Here is a 25,206-nt window from a genome sequence, read left to right as displayed (position 1 = left end):
CAGTCTGGCAGTTCTTCAAAAGATAAAACACAACATTTCCATGTGAACCTGCAATTCCACTCCTAGGTATATCCCAAGAGAAATAAAATCATGTCCACATAAAAACTATACTAAATGCTTACAGCAGCACTGTTCATAGCGGCCAGGAGTGGAAGCAACCCAAATGTTCATCCACTGACAAATGCATAAACAAGACGTGGTCTAGATGAAATATTATTCGGCCATAAAAGGAATTGTAGTACTGATGCGTGCTACAACACGGCAAACCTCAAAAACATATGGTAACTGAAAGAAGTCAATCCAAAAAGGCCACATGCCACAGGATGCTGCGAGCACACAACGTGAAACATCAGAACAGGCAAATCCACGCCGCTGAACCACAAACAGTGGCAGGGGCTGAGGAAAGGCGATAACGTGGCCACTGAGGAGACCAGGGTTTCATCTTGGTCTCCTGAAATGCCTTAGAATACGAGTGTGGCAACTGCTGCACAATTCTGTGAATACACTAAAAGCCGCTGGATCACACACAGTAAATGGGAGACAGACAGACAGGCCAGTCGGAATATACAAGCAGGAGATGGGAGGAGTTTATTCCCCTTTCCAAGCACAGCCCGCTGCTCCAGTGCTGGCCGAACAGCAGCACACGCCATTACTCTGTGCTTACAGCCTTCAAGGTTGAACATTTAAAGCCTCAGCGAAAACACAATTTCTTTCTCTGCCTTGGGTTTTAAATCTGTTCTTATAAAAGTAGAGATATTGCAAAGGTCTATCACGCGGTGAAAAAACGCAAGGTTGCTTTCTGCCCCCAGCTAGGACAGCCGGGCAGCCTCTAGTCCAGCTCCACCACCTCCTGGCTTCCCAGTGGGGGAGGCGGCTCATTAATTACACCGAGATGGATGCCACAGGGAGGCTGGGAGGGGAGCACCAGCCAAAAGTGGGGTGAGCTGCTCCCTTCGGAGGACATTTCTCTCCTCATAATTACATTAATTGCAATTAGCTCTCTCCTCCTTCATAATTCTTCTGCACCGACACCTGCGGAAGTCTCTGGCTCCTGTTCAATGCATTTTCCTGCTGCTACAGCTCCTGCGGCTCATTCCCCACTGGGTTCCAGCAGCACAAAGCGCTACACCCCGCAGCCCTGGGTGACGCGCCTCCGGACGCACGCGCTCTGCTTTCACCAACGGCCCACGCCTCATCTTCATACCGAAATCAATTTCTCTCCTAGTCAGCCCTGAAATAAAGTTACTTATGATGGACAGATACTTCCTCTTTTCCTCCTAATTCATTCACCCTTAAGGAAAAGTTTCATAAGTAATTAAATTGATTTTTCCATTCTATTTGGGACACAGATCTATTTAGAACAGCAAAGTCACAGAAAGCCTGACTTCTCAGCAAGGACCCCTGGGGGGTCTGGCGATGTGACTGCTACGGCAAGAGGCACTTCCTGAAGCTGGCCTGGAGAGGCCTCTGTGGACCGGTGGCCCACCACACAACAGGCTTCTGCCTAATTGACATGTGCTGTATAAATTACACTCACAAGGGATTCACAGGCACTTTCTGGATCCGAAAAGCTCTTTAATATTAATGCAGTTTGAATCCTTCTTGAATACTATTCAATTCTTATTACTGAAGTTAAAAACTTAGACGTGTGATGTTAGTGGCGTAACTAAGCAGCCGGAATGGTGTGAGCAGAGTAGCCATCTCTAGTTACCCATGAAAGTCACTGAAATTTCCCCAAAGAAACAAACAGTCATGGTGAAGCTTGGGCCCTTGTGAAGTCAGTGAGATAGCTTGATAAAGCTAAACTTTTCACCCAAATACAAAACAGGATTTCTTCCTATTTGTTGTTCAGAATGAAAAAACACCCCAATACAAAGTTAAAACAAAAAAACAAAGCTGGCTCCATCGTTGATACCTAATGCAAACTGCATGCCAGGCAGCCTGCCCAGTTCTAAGACTGTAGACTGTGTGTATATATACAGATGCTGGCGCCCCAGCCCCCGTGCTGCTCAAGGGCGGAAGTGAATCTGCAATATTTCCAAAGTATGATTGTATGGTGGATCTACAATGGGCAGCCTCCCTCAAATGCAAACAACTGCTCATCAACTGTCACGGCTGAGCCTGCGTCACATCTGCAAATACTGATGCCAGCTTCCAAAGTCATCTCTGATAGGTCCCCTCATTGTCACTGCCTTGGGTTCTTCTTGCACTGACGTTGTTGAAATGCAACTGTGATTCTAAATTTCAAATACATCTCTAATAGGTTTTAAGCTCATCATGACTTCTAGTCCTTTTTCCCACATTTCCATTGTCAAAACATAGTATCTTTGAACATTCTGATGGCTTACAATTTTGTTGAAGATAGTCATCTTCTGTGCTCCATAAATGGAGAGGATTTTCATTTTCAGATTTATGAACATCAATTACAATGACCAAGCCAATGGCTATTTTCATTTCTACCTCTATTTCCTTCCAGTCATCTCTTGATTACTTGTAGTAATTATCCATTTAGTAAGTGTATCAAGTTTGGTCCATAAACATCATAAAAGATGAAAGAATACTGTCACATATCTGTTTAAAAGGTGACGGTCCACATTCCTGTGATAAAATATTGTGTGATGAAGCCCATCCTGCCGAATGACTAACTGGATGAGAAACCATATTCCCTCCCTGTCCTTAGAATACTATTCACTCACTGATGCTTGATTTTAAGGAAATTCATCTAAGGTGTCTTCCACTGAAGACACACAGTCTGTGAATTCGCTGACACGATCGATGTCACCATCATCGTTAGCATCTAGAGAGCTGCTCTGAATCTGTCTGCATTCATCTTCTGATTCATTTAATAATGGTAAAATGTCTTCCTCTGCCAATTTTCCTCTCATTGCCGTTACAAGTGAAAAATGAAAAAATTCTAAATTCTCTGTTTAATGAAAGCTAAAAGAAAAACAGACTTCAAAAATGGTGTCTCCAGATTGTCTGCATAGCTTTTTGAAAGATAACGCAATCATTTGGGTAACACAGTAAGAAAACTCACGAATCGCATAAAAGATATGGTCTATTCCGCTATAACCTGATTCTTGATGCCATCTCTTATTCTTCCATTCTATGATTTTAGTCTATTTCCACCGTAGTTAGAAATAACTGGCCAGGATGGTGGCTCACGCCCATAATCCCAGCATTTTGGGAGGCCAAGGAAGGTGGATCACCTAAGGTCAAGAGTCCAGGACCAGCCTGGCCAACATGATGAAATGCTGTCTCTACTAAAAGTACAAAAATTAGCCAGCTGTGGCGGCTGCCTGTAATCTCACGTAGTGTGGAAGCTGAGGCAAGAGAATTGCTTGAACCTGGGAGGCAGAGGTTGCAGTGAGCTGAGATCACGCCACCACACTCCAGCCTGGGTGACACAGCAAGACTCCGTCCCAAAAAGAACGAACGAACTGGTGAATAACGGTAAAATATCGACAGAAAAAAACAGCACAATGTTTTCAGATATAGAAAAAATAACAACATTAAGGTGCGATAATGCAGTCATGCCCTGCTTAACAGAGTCAGATGCTGAGAAATGTATCATTAGTCTATTTCATCATTGTGTTAATGTCACAGAGCGTACTTACACGAACCCGGAATGAAGCCTACTGCACACCTAGGCAATATGGTCCAACTTGTGGCTCCTGGGCCACAAACCTGTGTAGCTTTACTGTACTGAATACTGAGGGCAAATGGAAGACAAAGGTCAGTTTTTGTGTATCTAAACTTATCTAAACCCAGAAAAGGTACGCTACAAGTAAACTATAGAAGACAAAAAACTGTACGCCGGTATAAGTCAATTACGATGAATGGAGCCTGCAGGAATGGAAGTTACTCTGCGTGGGTGAGTGGGTGGGTGGGTGACTCAGTGAGTCAGTAAGTGGGTGGGTCAGTCAGTCAGTGAGTCAGTCAGTGAGTGGTGAGTGTTAACTGAGTGGTGAGTACTGAGTGTGAGTTTCAGTGGTGAGTGAGTGGTAAGTGAGTGGTGGGTGAGTGACTGGTGAGTGAGTGGTCAATGAGTGGTAACTTGTTGAGTGGTGAGTGTGAGTGAGTGGCGAGTGTGAGTTAGGGAGTGAGTGGGAGTGGGAGTGGTCAGCGGTCAGTGGTCAGTCTGAGTGGCATTACTGAGTGGTGAGTGTGTGTGAGTGGTGAGTGTGAGTGGTGTGAGTGCTGAGTGGTGTTAGTCGTGAGTGGGAGTGGGAGTGGTGTGAGTGGTGAGTGTGAGTGGTGTGAGTAGTGTGAGTGGTGACCGTGTGAGTGGTGGGTGAGTGTTTAGTGTCAGTGTAAGTGGTATGTGTGTGTGGTGTGAGTGGTGAGTGTGGGTGAGTGAGTGGTGAGTGTGACTGCTGAGCGGTGTGAGTGGTGTGTGACTGGTGAGTGGTGTGAGTGGTGAGAGTGGTGTAAGTGGTGTGTGTGACTGCTGAGGGGTGTGAGTGGTGAGTGTGTGACTGGTGAGTGTGGGTGAGTGAGTGGTGAGTGTAAGTGGTGCATGAGTGGTGAGTGAGTCACTGAGTGGTCAGTGAGTCAGTAAGTGAATACGTGGTGAGTGAGTGAGTGGTGAGTGGCTGTGAGGCCTGGAACATTACAGCACACGCCTGGAGGCTTCACACACACTGCACACTTATTTGGGCTATACTACGTTATTTTTCATTTCCTTCTTCAATAATTAACTTTGGCTTACTGTAACTTTTCTTAATTTATAAGGTTTTTCATTTTTTAACTTGACTCTTACAATATTGAGCTTAAAACTCAGACGCATTGTACAGCTGTACCAAAATTATTTTTTCTTTATATTCTTATTCTGTAAGCCTTTTCCTATTTTTAATTTTTTTTACTTTTTACTTTTTCAACGTTTTTGTCAAATGCTAAGAGATAAACACGCCCCTGAGCCTAGGCGTACACAGGGTCAGTATCATTAGTGTCACTGTCTTCCACCTCCACACCTTGTCCCACCGGAAGGTCTTCAGGGGCGGCAGCACGCAGGGAGCTGTCATCTCTGATAACAATGCCTTCTTCTGGAAGCCTCCTGAAAGACCAGCCTGAGGATGTTTTACAGTCAACTTCTTTTTAATAAGTATTACATTCTAAAATAACGATTCTAGTATAGTAAGCGCTTAAACCAGAAACATGGTCATTTACTATCATGCTCAAGTATTATGAACTGCATTTCTTACACAGCCAACAGTGCAGTGGGTTTGTTTACACCAGCATCACCACAAACACGTGGGTAACGTGTGGTGCTAAGACATTACGCAATGGCCATGATGTCACCAGGCGAGAGGAATTCTCCAGCTCACACACACTTCTGCAGCATGCGCCATCCAATGCTGACCAAAACGTCACTCAGTGGTGCACAGCCGTATATTTACAACAGATTCAATGGGCCCATGCAGCAAGGTAGAAACTGTTTTATTCTGTTTTTCAAAAATATGTAGATTTTCTCCTTGTTCTTTGAAGAACAGGATAAAAATCATGAAATGTCAAACCTTATAGATAGTTCGAAATGTTCAAACAGGAAACCTACAATGGACACGAGATTATGACTTTCTTCAAAACAAAAGCAAAGTACACAGCATCCCTGCAGCCAGAATAAAAAGCCCTGCCACCTTTCACAGCAGACCACAGAAAAACCAAACACGGTGATGGTGAGATGACAATATTAAACTCAAGAATAGCTGAACACTTAGACAATTTGAAACAATTTTAAAACAGTCCCTAAGACTAGTCTCATTCATTTTTGAGGAGTTTGCTTTTTGCTGAGTAGTTTTTACTTGAGTAAAAAACTTGAAAACTGCTGCAGACTAAGTCCGTGAGGCTTATGAAGAGCAGGGTGCACACTGCTCGCCTGCCAGCTTGGTAAACACTCAAGACTAACTTTCTGCTCTACTGGGCTGTGCATCCTCACAGAGTCAGGCTCCCGTTCACACTTGACTCTTTTGTCCAGGGTTCCATTGCAGAGCCTGAGCAGCTAACTGACAGCCCTTGTCCAGAATCCGACAGAAAGATCCATAATTACCATGAGCCTGTCTCACGCTCCGCTTGTCAGGCTGTCTGCCAAAATCGTTTGGTAACGGAGGTCATCAAAGGCGGACGGAAATGCTGCCCTGGCCCCAGGGCCCTGGTGGGGAAGGTTCACTAAAGAGAGATGCTACGTACTGTTTGGGGCGCTGTCTGTATATTCTGAGTTGCTTCAGGGAGGCTGTGCAGGGAGCTGAAAGGAGGGCACGGAGACCGGCGACGGGCCTGGCCCCCATGGGACGCGCCTGCTGTGCTGCCCTGAGCACACTGTCCAGCCACGCTGAGCCTCCCAGGCCTCGACTGACCACAGCACACAGGCTACAACTACCTACAGCCATCACGGGTGAGCAGACAACTCAAGGAAAGAACCACGGGTGTCAAGGTGACCTGCACATGCCCGGCCCCCTCTGGCACCTAATAAACAGCAGCTATCTGCATGATGAATTCTCCATTAAGGTGGAACAGACACTGGCATTAACTCAGACACTGACAAGGACAGAATAATCCAATGCTGACAGTGATCAAGCGACAGAAAACAGTTGCATAAGCACAGTGCTTCAGAGTTCAGGGGACAGGAGGCCCAGGAGACAGGGTGACAACAAAGGCCACGGAGACACTGGCATCTCTGAGGAAAGGACTGGGACAGTAGGACAGGGAGGAAGTCTAACTGGTTCCAGCCCACAGACGGCCCACAGCACAGCCTCATAGCCGCCCGGGGAAGTGACTGATGTGAGAATAGCCCACAGCACAGCCTCAGAGCCGCCCGGGAAAGTGACCGATGTGAGAATGGTGATGTCCAGTGAGCCCAGGGAGGCCCCCTGGACAGGTGAAGGGTTATCAGTCCCTATTTTACGTGAGCTGCTCACTCTCCAACACCATAACACCAACACCCAAGGCAACACAGAGGGAGGGCGGCAGACGTTACCCTGCACTGAACCGGAGGAAGCAGACTTTGAGTGGGCCCTCCTGGAAGTGGGTGACGGTGACATGCCCCTGGCTGGAGCGTGGACGCACCTCGACCTCAGGACTGTATCACTACTGCTAAGGGACTGCAATGGCAGAGTCCTAAAAAAGAGACTCCTGTTCTCTCTGGAAATGAAAGGAGCTGCAATTTGCTGACAGCCAACTGTGCACTGTTTCCCAACAACCTTCTAAGATACTCACTCCTCTCGCTGGACTGAGAAAGGGTGAGTGCCCACGCATCCCACACAGCCCAGAGCGTCAAGGCTGAGAATCCAGCCCAGGTTTCCAGGACTCCCCAAAGCCCAGTCCCTTCAGTTACACTTGAGAGTCTCCACTTTTGATAAACATGTAATTCTCATGCCCTTTTTCCCTGTGACTTACAACTTCAAAATAAAGTCGATTCCTTAGGTATTTGCAAAGAGAAAAATTAATTTTGATCATGAAAACGACGTATCTTTACTTGGATCATGAGAAATAAAAGTTTGCATATCGGGCAGATACACAACTTAAGCTCTGCCCGGCAGCTATGAGCACCATTCCCCGCTCTGCAAACTCACCCATTCACTGGGTCAGAAAGCCTTGCCTCTGCCATTCTGTTTTTCCTTTTGGGAAAATAAAGATGGCAAGAAAAGCAAACAGAACAAACATACAAAGGCACATATCAAGTATAAACTCCCAGGCACTGCAAAGTGGGAGTCCAGCTTTCTCAAGTGTGAAAAGCCCAAACGCTGGAGACCGCTTGGCCACACACCCTCAACTTGGCCTGGCTCATCCCCACGCCCCTGTCCCCACCTCTGCTTCCTCTCGCACTAAAGCTGTGGTTCCAAAGACCAGAAAATGAAACAGAACTGAACCTTCAGTCCTGCTGGTCACATTTCCCATGCTCAGGGGCCACATGGTAGGCGGTCAACACCCACCCCAGGCAGCACAGATCGAGAACACGGGCATCCGAGTGCAGAGGCTGCCGGCCACGACACCCTGGCACAGGGGGTGTGCCTGCCCCAGCAAAACCCCTCCAGTGGTCTCTCCTTGTCTCTGCCCTCAGAATTGAATAGCATCCCTGTGTGGAAGTGGCCACAGGTTGCAGAGACTCAGGAGAGGAAGGTGAACTTCCTCTCACTCCCTCAGAAACTACACCGTTTCCCTCCCACGGGGCTGGCCAAGAGAGCCCTGTCTGACAGCAGAACTTCCACAAACCTCAATTTGTCTCCACGGCTTTGAGTAACTCCAAGCCATGCTGAAAATCCTGGACCGGGAGCAACCTCCGCTTCTACTGAGGAAGGAAAGATACCGCTTACCTAACGGGGAAGCCCACCTGCGTTCCCAGGAACTGACCTCACTTTGGCTATCCTCTGCTCCCTGCTAGGAGCACGCTGTGGTTGTGATCATGAGCAACTTCTGTTTATTTGGAGAAGGCGCTCCTGAGAAGAATGCCACCTGCCAAACTGCTGATGGATCCTAACAGCTCAAAGATAAGACTGGAAGGCAAACAGGTGCTAGGCAGAAAATGGAAAATTTCTGGAGGGAGAAAATGCAGGTAGCAAAAGACAATGGCAGCCAGCAAGCTCCCTGCTCCCAGAACTTCCTCCCACGCCATACCAAAAAGCAAGAAGGACAGCACGCAATGCACTGAAACCCCGTCCTCACAGACGAATGCAACACTGCCAGGGAGAAGGAACCATCTCCCTCTCCCCTCGCCACCCACCCAGGGCTCTGCGAGGGGTGGAAAGCCATGGGGAGGAGAAGACAATGGGGGGGCATGGGAAATGGGGTCAACTTCCCACTACCTTTTATGAGGCAAGCATCACATTTATTCCTAAACCTGAGGAAAACGGTACTCCACCAAAAACACCTTACAGACCAGTATCACTCACGGACATAATGCAAAAGCTGAACGACAGATACTGTAAACCTATGAACTAGCAAAAAATCAACACCACATCTAAATTCTTAACAGGTCTTCCTCTGGCCTTTACTCTTTGAGGTGACAAGCTGGTGGAGAAAGCATGAGTTCTGGGGTCGGTACAGCGGCCACGCCACGGTCTTGACAGGTAACATGGGGCATTCGGAACAGTAAGGCACGGTGGTGTCACCAGAGACCGTGTAAGGATGACAAGCTGTAATGTAATTGCGTGCTTAGCACAGCGTCTGCCACACTGGAGCCACTGCTAGTAACCATCATCTTCGCTCACAGAGTCTTGCTTTGACTAGCACAGAACTTACACCTCCTGTAAACGCACAAATGGCGGTACGCATGAGCCAGGAAAGAAACCTCGTAACATCAGAATAAGGCACTTCTCAACAGTTAATCAATTCGTAAGCAGAGATTTGTTTTGCCCAGGTTATAACACTGAAATGGAAATACAAAAAAAAAAAAAAAAAACCATAAGGATCTCGTAACTAAATGCCATTAATTTTTCAAAGTTCCTTATCATTTCTAGGAACAAAATTAAAATAATGCATAATGCGCAGCAGCAGCCAGGAATGGATTAAAAAACCGAAGCTCCGTCAGAGCGGTCTTGACCATACCCCTCTGCGTGGCTTTAAAGGGATTGAGAATCAGACCAGGAAAGAGGGTCCACGACATTTCTGAAACCTTAAGTAAAGTGTGGGGCCAGGCGTCTCTCTGTGGAGAAGAGGATCCAGTGTCTTCAGGACATTCCCCAAGGCACAGTCCCCACACCATGAGCACTCCCAGCACAAAGCAGGCACCCTCTGCCGGCTGCAGCCTACGTAGGGGGATTTACTCTTAAAAGTTTTCAAAGGAGCTGGTTTGAATTACCAAAGTTTCTGGATATTAAAGCATGTGGCATTTCTATTAGGAGGGTTATAAGTGGGAGGATACCTCTTACGTATTTGTTTATTTCCTCCTAGAGCCAGAACCTCTTCAACAGTGACTGCAATTTTGAAACAGGAAATGAAGAGAAACTCATTTTTTTAAAACGAAAATGGATTGGGAAAAACATGAAACTGCATTTCCGTGGAACAGAAATAGAACTTGTTCTCTGAAGGAAAAGGGCCACATGAACAAGGATAAAAATCCCAACATCTCAGCTTTGAGGACTAGATTCAAGTAAATAAGAACTCAGAGTGTATCATTAGAAAAGCCAGATACTGGAGAAAGGAATCCTTTGATTTAACTATCAGCTGCAAGCATAAAAACCACATGACCAAGTAATTCCATGGCAGGCTCTGAGGCAGCGACTTCCGAAGCTGCCTGCAGTCCAGAGGTAGGACAGGAGGCAGCAGAATGCTGGAACGGAAACGGTGGGGCCTTACCAGCCACTTAGCCTCCCCATATCCCTCCTTCCAAACTAAGCGCAGTCGTTTCTACCTTACGAGGCTGCAGTGAGAATTAGGGAGATAGACGGTAAAGCTAATCCTCCGTAAATTTAGCTTAGGTGAATCCAGGTAAGGCAGGAAGGAGAGCCTCTTATTTATCCCCATAATCCACGCCATTTACGCTAGATATTGGCTTTTGCTCCAAATAAATGGAAGCCAGGATTTAAATGCAAGGAAAAACAAATGGGTTAATTCTTGGATGTTGAGCATCAGGGTCCCCAAGTTCTACTGACTTCAGGGACTTTCGGGGTGGTCCTGACTCCCCACAATTTCACTTTAAAACCTAACCCAACCTATCTACCACGATATGCGCAGAACACTCGGCCTAGAGTGAAAACTCCATAAATGTCCGATACTATAATACAATATGCAAAATGCTTCGGCAAAACCAGTGTGGGGGTAAATATAGCAGCAGGCTGCAGGCGGGTGTGGTCTGATGGGGGAGACAGTGAGAAGCACCGAGGGAATCAAGAAAATGGAAAACAAGGCCCCAAAACGGGTCAAGGCCAAGGAAAGGGCTGACTTTCTGCTGGGGCAGCTTATGATGACATACAGGTTCCGCCTCATCGTTTATAAGGAATGCCAACATCGTCCTCTGCCTGAAAGTCCATCAGGGAATTGCAAGATGCTGACTCAGGCACTGCATTTCCATAAAACAGCCCAAACCGAGCCCTCCACTGCTGCCTCCCAAAGGAGTCGACACACACGTTAGGGAGGAGCAAGGTTGTCTGTGCAAAGTTCCCAGCACACTGGGTCCAGGAGACCGTTGGGCACGTGCTTGCTTCTGCCACACTGGCACACTCTACGCACGAGGCCTGCAGTCCCTGGGTTCCAACTCAATTATTGTTTCACGACACACAAGCATGCATGCCCACAAGCAGACACATACACACGCACACATATACACCCTTGTCTTTGCTGACTTTCTCATCAGGCCAGTTGAATAAGGTACCTTTAGGTTGAAAACTCACGTCAGTACTGGAGAGTGTATTAATTGCTCCTGGCTCTTCAATTCACTGAGTCACTTAGCATCTTTGAGCTTGTGCCCATGCGGATGCAGCCTTGCATGTGAACACTAAAGCATCTATCCATGAATAAAGTACATCTGCAACACACAGACACAGATGTTTGTCCTGTCAAGCCAATCAAAGACCTATTAATAACCAAGGTAAAGAAAATACCACAGGGTAAGATGGCACTCTCTCACATGGTGGTGAGACTATACATACTCATTTCTTGCTGGAAAACAACCTAGCAAATGTTATCCAGACCTAAAAATACTCACAGCCATTGATTCAGTGGTGCCTCTTCTAAGAATGCATCACAAGACTAGTCCAAAACACAATCGGAACTGGTTTACTGAGCCATCACATGCAATATCAACAATAAAAAAGTACAAACTACGGAATGTTTGTCGATAGAAAACTGACAATCATATCTCCTTACAACAGAATAATAAGCTTCGACTTTTTTCAGACTGTTCAACTGAGATATAATTTACATGCCACATAATTATTTAAAGTGGTTTTTCGTATAGTCACTAAGTTGGGTAACCACCACTGCAATCTAATTTTACAACACTTTGCTCCCCTCCAAAAGAAATTCTGTACCCATTAATAGTCAATCCCCCGGCCCCACATTCTAATTTCTCCACATCCCTGCCAACATTTGTTATTGTTAATTTGTTATTGTTAATCTTTTTGATAGGGGCCATCTTTGTGGGTGTGAAGTGGCATCACACTGTGGTTTCTGATTTGTATTCCCTATTAATGATGTTGGCCATCTTTTCATATATATATTGGTCATTTGTGTATTTTCTCAGGAGAAATATCTATTCAAATACTCAGCCCATTTTAAAATTAAGCTTGTCTCAATATTGAGTTGGATGAGTTCTCTGTGTATACTAGATATGAGTCTCTTTTCAGATATGCAAACATTTTCTTCCATTTGCAAACATTTCTCCCATTCTGGGTAATGTTTTTTTCATGTTCTTAAGGGTATTATTTATAACATGAAAGTTTTAATTTCGATGAAATCCAATTTATCTATCCTTTGTCCCTTTTGCTTTTGGTGTCATATCTCAGAAACCATGGCCTAACCCAAGGTCATGAAGATTTATTCATGTTTTCCTTCAAGAGTTTTATGCTTTCAGTTCTTATGTTTAGGTTATGAGTCACTTTATTTTTTGAGTATACAGAGAAGCAGGAGTGGAACTTCATCTTTTTACATATCAATATCTAATAACCATCCCAGGACTACTGGCTGGAAAACACAAATTTTCTCATTGAATTCTCTCAGCATTTTTGTCAAAAATCAATTGACCATAAATATGAAGATTTATCTCTGGATTCTCAATCCTATTCTGGTGATCTACATGTCTGTCCACATGGCAGCATCACAGTCTCAATTAATGTAGGGTTATAATAAATTCTGATACCAGAATGCATAATCTTTGTTCTTCTTTTTCAAGATGTTAAGGCTATTCTGGGTCCTCTGAATTCCCAAATGAATTTTAAGATGAGATCAACAAATTCTGCTAAGCCATTTAGGCTTTTCATAGGGATTGCACTGAATCTTTACATCAATTTGGGGAAAAATTCCACCTTAATAATATTAAGTTTTCCAATCCATGAACATGGGATGCCTTTCCATTTATTTAGATCTTCTTTATTTTGACAATAATTTGTAGTTTTCAGAGTGTGAATCTTGCACTTCTCTTGCTAAATTTATGTCTAAGTATTTTATTCTTTCTGATGTAAATGGATTTTCCTAGTTCCATTTTTTAAATATTTCATTGCAAGTGCATAAAAATGCAACTGATTTTTTTAATCTTGATCTTGCATCCTATAAACCTGAATTGGTTTATAAGCTTTCATAGTTTTCTAGTGGATTCCTTAGTTTTTTCTACATACAACATCCTGTCATCTATAAACAGAGGTAGTTTTATTTGTTTCCATTCTGGATGACTTTTGTTTCATTTTCCTGCTTAACTGCCTTAGCTAGAACCTACACTAACACAGAAGTGGAAAAAGTAGACAGCCATATCTTTCTTACTCCTGATCATAGGAAGAAAACCAGGGTGATGTTGGTCATAGAATTTTCATGGAAGCCTTTACTAGAGAGGAAGTTCTCTTCTTTTCCTAGTTTGTTGAATGTTGTGGGGTTTTTTTAACCATAAAAGGGTGCTGGATTTTGTCAAATGCTTTCTCTGTGTCAACTGAGATGATCATGTCCTTTATTCTGTTAACACAGCATGTTACACTGATTGATTTTCAAATGTTGAACCATCCCAGCATTCCTGAAATAAATTCCACTTGTAATGATGCCTAATCCTTTTACTACGTTGCTAGATTCAGTTAGCTAGGACGTTGCTGAGGATTTTAAGTCCATCTTGATGAGGAACACTGTTCTATAGATTTTTTTCCTTGTTACATCTTCATCTCGTTTTAGTCTCAGAGTGATGCTGGCCTCATAGAATGAGGTGAAAAGTGTTCCCTCCTCTTCTGTTTTTGGGAAGAGTCTATGAAGAGATAGTGTTAATTCTTTGTTAAACATTTGATAAAATTCACCAGCAAACTAGTCCTATGATTGATTAAAATTAATTAATTTTAAATTGTTAATAATTAAATCTCGGAGAGAGATTTACTTTATGGAATTGGTTCACACAATTGTAGGGACTGGCAAGTCTGAAATCTGTGGGGTAGACCAGCAGGCTAGAGACTCAGTCAGGATTCTCCATGATGCAGTCTTGAGACGAATTCCTACTTCTTCAAGAAACTCCAGTCTTCCTGTTCATGGCCTTCAACTGATTAGATAAGGAGGCCCACTTACACTGTGGAAGATAATCTGCTTTACTGAAAGTCCACCGATTTAAATGTTAATCACATCTAAAATACAGCTAGACTGCAGCTACAAACAGATTGGTGTTTGACTAAACAAGACGGCACCACAGCCCAGCCAACCTGGCACAAAATTAACCATCATAGTCAGTTTTGGCAATTTGTGTCTTCCTAGGAGTTTGTTTCATATACACGCCTAGTTTGCAGAGTTGTTCACAGTATTCCTTTAATGCTGTATATTTCTTAAATTACTCATGAATTTAGTAACGAGTTCGCTCTCTCTCTCTCTCTCTCATCAGTCTAGCTACAAGTTTGTCAATTTTGTTCATATTCTCAAAGAACCAACTTTGATTTTGTCTATCATTCTATTCTGTTTCACTTATTTCTGTTCCAGTCTTCATTATTTTCTCCTTTCTGTGTGTTTTGGCTTTGTTTTGAACTTCTTTTTCTAAGTTTCTGAAACAGGAAAGTTAATGATTTGAGATCTTTTTAATTACAGTCAGTTACAACTATAAATTTTTCTTGGATCACTGCTTTAACTGCGTCCTGTAAGTGCTGATAACATTGTTTTCACTTTCTTCGTCTCACAACAATCTCTAATTTCCCTTACAATTTCTTCTTTGACCCACTGGTTATTTAGCGTGTGTTCTAAAATGTCTACATATCTGTCACCTTCTTCCAGTTTCCCTCTGTTACGGGTTTCTAACTTAATGCCACTGTGGTCAAAGAACACACTTTGTATAAACTCCATCTTTTCAACAGTATGAAGGCTTATCTGATGGCCTGGCAGATGGCCTATTCTAGAGGCTGCTTCACAAGCCCCACCTGTGTCCTGCTGCTGTTTGGTGCAGTGTTCTGTGGATATCTACTAGATCTAGTTGGTTTTCTGTGCTGTTTATTCTTCTAGTTTCTGGCCTATTTGTCTAGTTTTTCTAACCGTTATTGAAAGCAGTATGTTGCTACTTTCAAACAACACATTTTTTTTTAATGTTTAATGACACTGGAAAAATGCTTCGATACCAAGCAAAAGGCAATATTGAAATGTGCATGCATAGTATAATATTATATAATACCCACTATGAAAAAGATTCTATAGACTAAAAGGCCAGAAAAAATTAGCTAAACATTCAAGTGACAGCTTCTGGGATGATAAAGCCATACTGTAATTAAATTTTCCAATTTTTTGAACAGTAAATCCATTACACTAATTATTTCCAAAATGCTCTTAACTAGAACATACGAATCCATATGAGTCGTGGGCAATACAAAGATGTAGCACCTGTACTGCCAGCTCAGGGCTGCAGAGCCAGCCACCGCCCCTTTCCTGTCCCACCCAGGAACCCAGGGAGCTCTCTGCTTGTCTCAACTTGCCTCACAGAACTACCACAGAAAATGAGCTACACTCAGACGCTTTGGTTTTCACCTTTTGGTGTTTCTGAGATTAACTGTGGAGACACAAGCACCTAAGCTAGAGGAACACTCGAGGAAGTCAGGCAAAGGATGTATTTGGCAGTAGCCTCGGTTTAGACAATGCAAAAAAACAAGGTAGAGTGAAGTGACATTTAAATGCAAAGAAGGAAAGCTAAAACGAATCATTCTCAAACTGTAACTTATCAATGAGAAACTAGTACCAGTTGTTCTTGCCCTCCCTGTCACTCGAAGCCCTATTAATACTCTGATAATGGAAACAGGCAAAAGAATGGCGGTGCTGCCAAAATCCAGCCTTGAGTATGTTCTCTGCATTATTCCTCTCGAGTCGCCCTGGCTGCAGGGATTTTACCTGCCACCCCGACTGTATGCTAATCACAACTCAGGCCGGCCTCCAGCTCCAGGAGCCATGTGTTAGAATGTCCTCTCTGGGCAAAACTACATGCTTAAGAACAATCTATGCTTCAGGAATCTGACTTACAAACAGTAATATAAAAATCAATATTCTTTGTATGTGTGTCAGATGGAGTTTCGCTCTTGTTGCCCAGGCTGGAGTGCAATGGCACAATCTTGGCTCACCACAACCTCTGCCTGCTGAGTTTAAGCAATTCTCCTGCCTCTGCCTCCTGAGTAGCTGGGATTACAGGTATGCGCCACCACGCCTGGCTAATTTTTGTATTTTTAGTAGAGATGGGGTTTCTCCACGTTGGTCAGGCGGATCTTGAACTCCTGACCTCAGGTGATCCACCCGCCTCAGCCTCCCAAAGTGCTGGGATTACAAGCATGAGCCACCGTACAATAAATATTCTTAATGTTCTTAAGTAAATGCACTGTTTATTCCAATCCCATAGCACATTTGCTTTCAAGAGTAACTAAAGAGAAAATGACGTAAAAAAATCAAGTCAATGAGATATTAAACATACTGATGGTGAGAATCATTGTAAAATACTCTTCGCCTTCCAAAACATAGTCCTATGGCTCCCGGGCAGCACAACCAACACCCGGTCACTCCGAGTTATCAGTCCAAGGTACTCAGTCAAGGTTGTTTCTACATTTCAGTAGCGCAGAGGCATCAAAGATGGGGAGCAGGGCAAACACTTCTTTGTTTCTTGCTATGCTAAAAATATTTAAACTAAAACACAAGTTTCTGCTTAAATTGTGGAATTCAAGGTGATAGAATAATGCTCCTTAATTCAAAATCAAATTTAACAAACTTAAAAGGAGTATGACAGCTGCTGCGTGAAAAGGGCGGGCTCTACTTAAAAATGGCAGCATGCCTAAAGGAGAGAAAAACCAAAAAACTTCAACAACAGTGGATGGTGTCACAAATTACGCTACATGATCTCAATAGAGTATTATGTACGGAAGGTAGAAATGGTTTTTATAAAGATTTCTCAATACAGGGAAAAGCTTATAAGGTTAAATGGAGAAAAAACATGAAACAAAATGTTACAGATAATAAGCACTTGACAATGTAAATACAACACACAGAAATAGAGACCTGGAGGAAATGCAGGAAACAGGTGCTCATGCACAGTGGCAGGTGCTGCCTGGTGGCCACACGCAGGACGGCAACCCGTGAGTGAGCACTGAGTTGGCAAGTGCCTGGGACCCTGGCACAAAGGACGGGCTGGAACCACAGCTCAGGCTCCAGGCCGGATGAGTCCTCCTTCCCCCCAGCCCAGACCTAGACACTGGGACCTGAGCAGTCCGGAGAAGAGACCCAGGCTAGCTCAGAGGCCCAGTCCCAGGTGGGGCAAGAGGTGGGGAAGGGCCCAGACCCACAGTGCTTGCCACGCAGAGGTGACACCATGGCGCCACCCCCAAGGAACTGAAGTAGAGTCCAGACTCTCTACGTGCAGATGACCACTGGTCTCTTGAGAGCAGAGAAAGCAGGGAGACCCTCCTCCAGCCCTCCCAGTGTGGCTGCGCGGGGAGAAAGGATCTTAATCAAAGGCGAGGCTGGACAGTGAGGAGACAGGCTTCAATAAGTCTTCTCAACAGTGGCCAAGTATTTTAACTGCTCCTTCATAACTTACCTATGCTTTCCAGTAGCTCTATACTGTTCCTATTAAAAGTATTTAAAAGCTATGTTTTTACATTACTCTGTAACACTGAAGGAACATACCTCAAAATAGTAAGAGGCAACTATGGCAAACCAACAATCAACAGCACACTGAACGCGCAAAAGCTGGAAGCATTCCCCTTGAGAACCGGAACAAGACAAGGAGGCCCACTCTCAAAACGCCTATTCAACATAGTACTGAAGTCCTTGCCAAAGCAATCAGGCAAGAGAAGGAAATAAAAGGTATCCAACAGGAAGAGAGGAAATCAAACTGTTTGCAGTCAGTATGATTCTATGCCTAAAACACCCCATGGTCTCTGCCAAAAAGCTCCTGGATCTGAGAGATCCAGCAAAGTTTTGGAACACAAAAATCTATGTACAAAAAGCAGCAGTATTTCTATATACCAACAGTGTCCAAGCTGAGAGCCAAATCAAGAACACAATCCCATTACAACAGCCACAAAAAGAATAAACTACCTAGGAATACAGCTAACCAGGGACATATAAGATCTCTGCAACGAGAATTACAAAACACCGCTCAAAGAAACCAGAGATGAACATACAAATGGAAAACCATCCTATACTCATGGATAGGAAGAATCACTATTGTTAAAATGAACACACTGCCCAAAGCAATTTACAAAGTCAGTGCTATCCCTATTAAACTACCAATAAATGACATTTTTTGCAGAATTAGAAAGAAACTATTTTAACATTCACATGGAACCAAAATAGAGTCTGAATAGCCAAAGCAATCCTAAGCAAAAAGAACAAAGCTGGAGACATCACAATATTCAGACTTGTAAATATACTTGTGGGCATACTTGAAACTATACTTCAAGGATACAGAAACAAAAACAGCATAGCACCAGTACAAAAACCGACACAGAGACCAGTGGAACAGAACAGAGAATCCAGAAATAAAGCCACACATTTACAGCCATCTGATCTTCAACAAAGTCAAGAAAAACACGCAATGGGGAAAGGACTTCCTATTCAATAAATGGTGCTGGGATAACTGGTCAGCCATACACTGAAGATTGAAACTAGACCCCTTTGTTATACCAAAATCAACTCAAGATAGGTTAAAGACTTAAATAAAAAACCTAAAACTGTATACACCCTGGAAGATAACATAAAGAAATACCACTCCGGACATAGACCCTGGCAAAGATTTCATCACCAAGATGTCAAAAAAAATTGTAACAAAAACAGAAATTAGCAAATGGGACTTAGTTACAAAAAAAAAAAAAAAAAAAAAAAAAAAAAAAAAACTATCAACAGAGTAAACATACAACCTACAGGAGAAAATATTTGCAAATGATGCGTCCAACAAAGGTCTAATATCCAGAATCTATAAGGAATTTAATGAGCAAAGTACAACCCCATTAAAAAGTAGGCAAGGGACACAGACACCTTTCAAAAAAAAGACACATATGTGGCCAACACACATATGAAAAATGTTCAACCTCACTAATCATTAGAGAAATGCAAATCAAAACCACAATGAGATGCCATCACACACCAGTCAGAAACACTATTATTAAAAAGTCAAAAAATAGCAGATGCTGGCAAGGTTGCAGAAAAAAGGAAACGCTCATACACTGCTAGTGAGAATGCAGATAGTTAAGCCACTGTGGAAAAGCACTTTGGCGATTTCTCTGAGAACTTAAAACAGAACCACTGTTCAACCCAGCAATCCCATTACTGGGCATGTACCCAAAGGCATATCAACTGTGCTACCATAAGGAAACATACATGTGCATGTTCATCACAGCACTATTTATAATAGCAAAAATATGGAATCGACCTAAATGCCCATCAATGGTGGACTGGGTAAAGAAAATATGGTACATATACACCATGGAATACTATTCAGCTATAAAAAAGAAAGAAGATCATGTCCTTTGTGGCAACATGGAGGTAGAGGCCATTATCCTAGAAGAACGAACGCAGGCACAGAAAACCAAATACCGCATATTCTCACTTACAAGTGGGAGCCAAAACTGGGGTACACATGGACACAAAGAAGCAAACCACAGACGCCAGGGCCTAGCTGAGGGTGAAGAGCAGGAGGAGGGTGGGAATCAAAAAACTACCCATCAGGTATTATGCTCATTACCTGAGTAACTAAATAACCTGTACACCAAAACCCTGTGACTCACAATTTACCTATATGAAAAACCTGTACATGTACCCTTGAACCCAAAATAAAAGTTAAAAATAAATAAATAAATAACATACTGGTCAGGCACGGTGGCTCATGCCTGAAATCCCAGCACTTTGGGAGGCCAAGGTGGGCAGATCACTTGAGGTCAGAAGTTCGAGACCAGCCTGGCCAACATGGTGAAACCCCATCTCTACTAAAAATACAAAATGAGCCAGGCGTGGTGGTGGTGGCCGCCTGTATCACAGCTACTTGGGAGGCTGACGCAGGAGAACAGCTTGAACCCAGGAGGCAGAGGTTGAACTAGGCCAAGATAAACATAACGTTAACTTCAAAAAATAAGTATTATATATTGTTTTGATGTTTACACAAATATTAATAAGCAAAGTGCTCCATAAACACAAAACTTTCTGCAGGGATCCAATTCAACAGAGCTTCTCCAATCTACTGAGCTTCTCTGCACAAAGCACGACACACACGTGAGACACAGTCCCCAGATGCGAGGAGCAGCGAATCTGCCTGGGAGAGGCACAACGGGAAAAAGGAAAACAGAGCACACGTCAGGAATGACATGGAATCACAGTCTCCCAAGAGTTTCAGGGAATATATGGAAATTTTACCCTTACATATTTCTCTTCTAAAAAGTTAAGGTGTAATTGTCATAAGACATGACCAAATGATTATTAGAACAATGAGAGAACACCCAGCTTTACGCCAGGCACAGTGGCTCATGCCTGTAATCTCAGCACTTCGGGAGGCCAAGGAAGAAGAATTCCTTGAGTCCAGGAGTTTGAGACCAGCCAGGGCAATACAGCAAGACCCTGCTTCTACAAAAAATAAAAAATTAGCCAGGCGTGGTGGTGCACGCCTGCAGTCCCAGCTACTTAGGAGGCTGAGGTGGGAGCATCACTTAAACCTGGGAGGTTGTGGCTGCCATGAGCCATGATCACACCACTGCACTTAGCCTGGGCGATAGAGCAAGACTGTCCCTCTCCTTCATTCATTCATGCATTCTTCATTCATTCATTCATACATATACATATACATACCTAACACTCAGCTTTAAGCCTGGAAGGAAACAACAGCATGTGCATCCATTATAAGAGGGTTAAACAGTCACATAAAGGTTGCCTCTTACAACAGGGAATCTGGCACTGGGCAAGAAGGCTGTCAACACTGCAGGTGTGCTGGGCTGTGGGGAAAACAGCAGCACCCAGGAATTTACTTATTTATCTTTGCAAATAATGATTTCTATAGTCGACATCCCTTCTCCTCAGAGTTTTTATCACAGTTTGAGAGTAACAGGCAGAGCTCCAGTCTCTTTATATTAATATGAGGTTCACAAAAGTCTACCCAAAAAACAGTGAAAGATAATGACAAATGTTGACCAGGATATGGACAAACTCACGCAGGAAGAGGAAACAAAGCTCCCCACACACTGCTGTGGGCGTGGAAAATGGAGCCACCACATGGGAAGACAGTCCGGCAGATCATTAAACAGAGTTACACGTGACCCGGCAATTCTACTCCCGGTTACAAAACAAGAGAAATGGAAACACACATCTACGTGCAAACTTGTACATGAATATTCATAGCAATGTGATGCCTCTTAGTCAAAATCTTAGTCAAAAATGGAAACAACATTAGTCGAAAAACTGAAAGAACTGAAATGGCCATGAGCGGCTAAGTGGAGAAACACGTGTGGCGTCCCCACCGCGGACCGTTACCCAGCTACAGGAAGGAAGAAGTACTCACTCGTGCTGCGTGGAGGAACCTTGAAAGCATGATGCCGAGCGGAAGGGTCTGGCTACTCAGGAGTGGCCACTTCCTGCCTGGAACATCACAGGCACCACTGCCACGCTCCAGCATTTCCCTCCTGCCGTGGAACCGGCGGGGGCACGCGGCAGGCCAGGAGCTGTGGATCTTGAGGGGTCCTGGACACATGGCGAATGCATGTCCCCAGAAAGAGCCCAGCTCCCACTCAGGCCTCACGGATCTGTCTGCTGTTACCCAAAAGCCCCTGAAGAAATCCCACACCCAGGGGATTTCTTACACCTTCGATTAACTGGGATTCTGTCCTTACGTCAACTTCAAAGACAGGAAAATCCAAGTAGCAACGCAAGGTCGCCCCCAGAAGCAGGCCAGCTGCAGCTCTCAGGAGGCAGCGCACACCTGGGCTAGCACCACAGGCAGGAGGCCCAAGGACTGGCAGGTGCTCAGGCGTCAAAACCAGGCTCCCATTACCAGGCTCTACCCTCTGAAGGAACAGTCCACTTGAAGAGCCTCACTAAGCAGAGCATCGGAGGTTTACTGGCTTGAAGACCCAGCAAACTAAGAGTTCAGCAAACCAGAACAGCCTCTCTGAAGGTGCCCATGCCTCTGCCGGTGCTGGAGGCTGCGGGTCCCTGGTCTGTGAGCTTCCCAAGAAACTCTCCAATCTCATCCATGCAGCTGCCAGACTCAATGTTCAAAGACAAAAACCCAGGCACCGTGGCTGGGGATTTTGCACGCCCCTGGGACTCCACCCCAGGCTTCTCCTTCTCAGCACCGAGGCCCAGGCGGCCCCGCCCTTCCTCCCAGTGCCACTACTTGTCACTACACCTTGGATTCCAGGGTGGCCCTCCTGCTGCCCTCCTGAACACCCAGCCTCAACCTGGCTCCCCCTCATCCCATGAGATATGGCTAAAATGTCACTTCATCCTGGAAGCCTCCTCTGACCCCTAAACGGGGACAGGTCCTCACAGCAGCCCATGCTTCCTCTTGATAATGTGAATGCTAATTACTTTAATTAAGACTTTAAATTACTCATCTACAATCTGTCTCCTGTGCTATAACCACTGCTCCAAGAGGGCAGGGATCAGGCTTTCCTTGGTCCGTTGCCCGGCTCCCACAGCATAGGGCCAGGGGATGCTCTGTCAACACTCGCGAATTGAACTGAAGTCACCTCCCAACCCAGCGCCCTGCACCAGACCCAGCACCAGGGCAGGTGCTCCATGAAGGGCTGCATGAATGACAAAACCGTAGCCAAAAGGAAGCTGGACAGCGCCCCACGCAAGTTAAACGTGTCTTTACAGCATAATGAAATGGATTTGTAATATACTATGTGTAAACGTTTCTTTACAACAAAGTGAAATGGACTTGGACTATACTAATGAACATTCCCCAAACAGAGGAAGCAAGATGTAAAAAGGACTACAAATGCCACAACCACGTGTGAAATCCAGGACCAAACATTTTTCTAGGTCCGCTTCATAGTCAACTAACAGAAATAAATGGTACGTTTTACACAGATGTTTGGAAGTGACACTGTACACCCACAATGTGCAGCTGTGTTCTGCTGTGTGCGTATGTGTGTGATGGGGATACGTGTGTGCATGTGTGTGTGATGGGCATGTGGGAAGGTAAGGAGAGTGTCCCTGAGCTCATCTGAAAACGCGACTTACAGGACACAAATTCCACTTTCTCTTGTCTTTCTTCCTGCTGGACAATTAAGATCGTGGTCATGCCCCTTGGCCCTGTCTTGCAGATAATCAGGCAAATGCATTAAGAATCACTTGGGTCTTACAACAGAAGTTGGTGGTAAAGTAGTTAAGACAAACTTATTTACCACATTAATTAAATGGTCTATTTAACATGGAATATCAATTCTCTAATCACATCTCAGTTGAACTTCCCCTTTCAATTAACAACGCTGAAGTCTACTGACAGAGGTCCTACTGTTCTAGGATCATTAAGAGCATTTTCATTATCTGTCAAATGAGGGGTAAGAGGCAGAAAAGCAAGCACCCTCAGGAGCGGCCTCTCCTCTACTTAAGAGATGATTAGGGAGTGAGCGCAGCAGCTCTCATTAGTTGCCTAGCAATGAGGCAACCTCCTATGAAATCATAAATGGGGACAAAGTGTGAGTGGGGTTGCAAGGAAATTCACTACACGGCTATGTCCCCATCCTCGGAGGAGAATCTGTCCTTGGGTAAAGCTCATCTCTCCAGATTACAGCAAGCGTGCGACTCTGAAGCCAACCCCAAACTGCAAAGGCTAAAACATCATGTGATGAAAACAGGCAAGCCCCACGTCTGGAAGGCTTGCAGGAAGACAAAACCGGTTTAATTCAAATGCGGCAACAACACAGTCAAGTCCCCACTCTTCTATTTTCTATTCACAGATGAATTAAAAAGCAGATCCTCACTTTTATCATCAGAGGTTTTAACTTAAAACATTCAAAACAGATTCAGTTATGTTACAGTTGACTGTGATAAAGAAAAGATACACAGTACTCAAAAAGAAACAGCATAGCGCAACCTACACTGTTCACCCAGTTACAAGTAATTAAGACTCTCAGAACACAAAATGTTACTAGTATATCAAAAGCAGGAAAGTGATGAAATGCCACAGAAACGCAATTAAAGATTTGGTTTTCAGCTTGTAAGCAAAATATGCCACTGATAGTCCATCACATTAACCTTATCCATTTAAATTCAAACAATCGGCTGGGCACAGCGGCTCATGCCTGAAGCCCCAAAACTTTAGGAGGTCAAGGTGGGTGGATCATGAGATCAGGAGTTCAAGACCAGCCTGGCCAACATGGTCAAACCCCGTCTCTACTCAAAATACAATATTAGCTGGGCTTGGTGATGCATGCCTGTAATCCCAGCTACTCGGGAGGTTGAGGCAGGAGAATCACTTGAACCAAGGAGACAGAGGTTGCAGCGAACCAAGATTGCGCCACTACACTCCAGCCTGGGCGACAGAGCAAGACTCCATCTCATAAATAAAAAAAATAACTTCAAACCATTAAAGCCAGCACTGTGCTTGCCTTTAGAATAAACTACACTCCCCACGTACACTATTTATCTTCACATATTGTTAAAAAGAAGATACTAATAATCACAACTGCAACTTCATGTCTTCAGTGGTCGAGCATGTGGATTAAAGACATTCTGGAAGCTGTTGTCAACGAGAAAACTCTTTCTCTAAGATTACTTATGTTAATAACATTAAACTGAAGGGCAATTTTCAGTATTTTTATAATTATGCATAGAAACACACAGCAAGTCCACTAAAGTTCACGTTTAATGTTTTCAAGAAATCTTACCTAAGTATTCGCAAATGAAGACCACAAAGAAAGGCGTGACCAGGTCATTTATCCCCTGAACATACCCACTGGCGGGGTGGCGGATTGCCCATATAAACAAGATCCTTTCAAAAATCTGAAAGAAAATGGAACAGGTGGTAAAGCCAAGAGTAAACATGACAGAAACTTTAAAATGCAAGCATTCTGTTACTCAAAGTGTATTTTATCAATATTTTTTCATTGTTCCTAATATTAAAATTCAAACGTAAACAAATATCTACTG

At 44.0% G+C, this 25,206-nt stretch overlaps 1 protein-coding gene across 2 annotated transcripts in view; it reads right to left on the bottom strand.

The window, feature by feature from the left end:
• The window catches only part of LOC108286797 (TBC1 domain family member 22A), a 284,858-nt gene that overhangs the window by 222,381 nt on the left and 37,271 nt on the right, over positions 1-25,206 (bottom strand). For both annotated transcript variants that reach the window (XM_017504853.2, XM_037730079.1), the window contains one exon: positions 24,945-25,059. In XM_017504853.2, coding sequence (XP_017360342.1) covers positions 24,945-25,059 — 115 coding nt within the window. The remainder of the gene's footprint in view (positions 1-24,944; positions 25,060-25,206) is intronic.

This window comes from Cebus imitator, unplaced genomic scaffold (assembly GCF_001604975.1).
Source record: "Cebus imitator isolate Cc_AM_T3 unplaced genomic scaffold, Cebus_imitator-1.0 Scaffold329, whole genome shotgun sequence".
Classification (NCBI taxonomy): Eukaryota; Metazoa; Chordata; class Mammalia; order Primates; family Cebidae; genus Cebus; species Cebus imitator.
The sequence above is the reverse complement of the archived record's forward strand: the minus strand, read 5'-3'. Positions and strand labels throughout refer to the sequence as shown.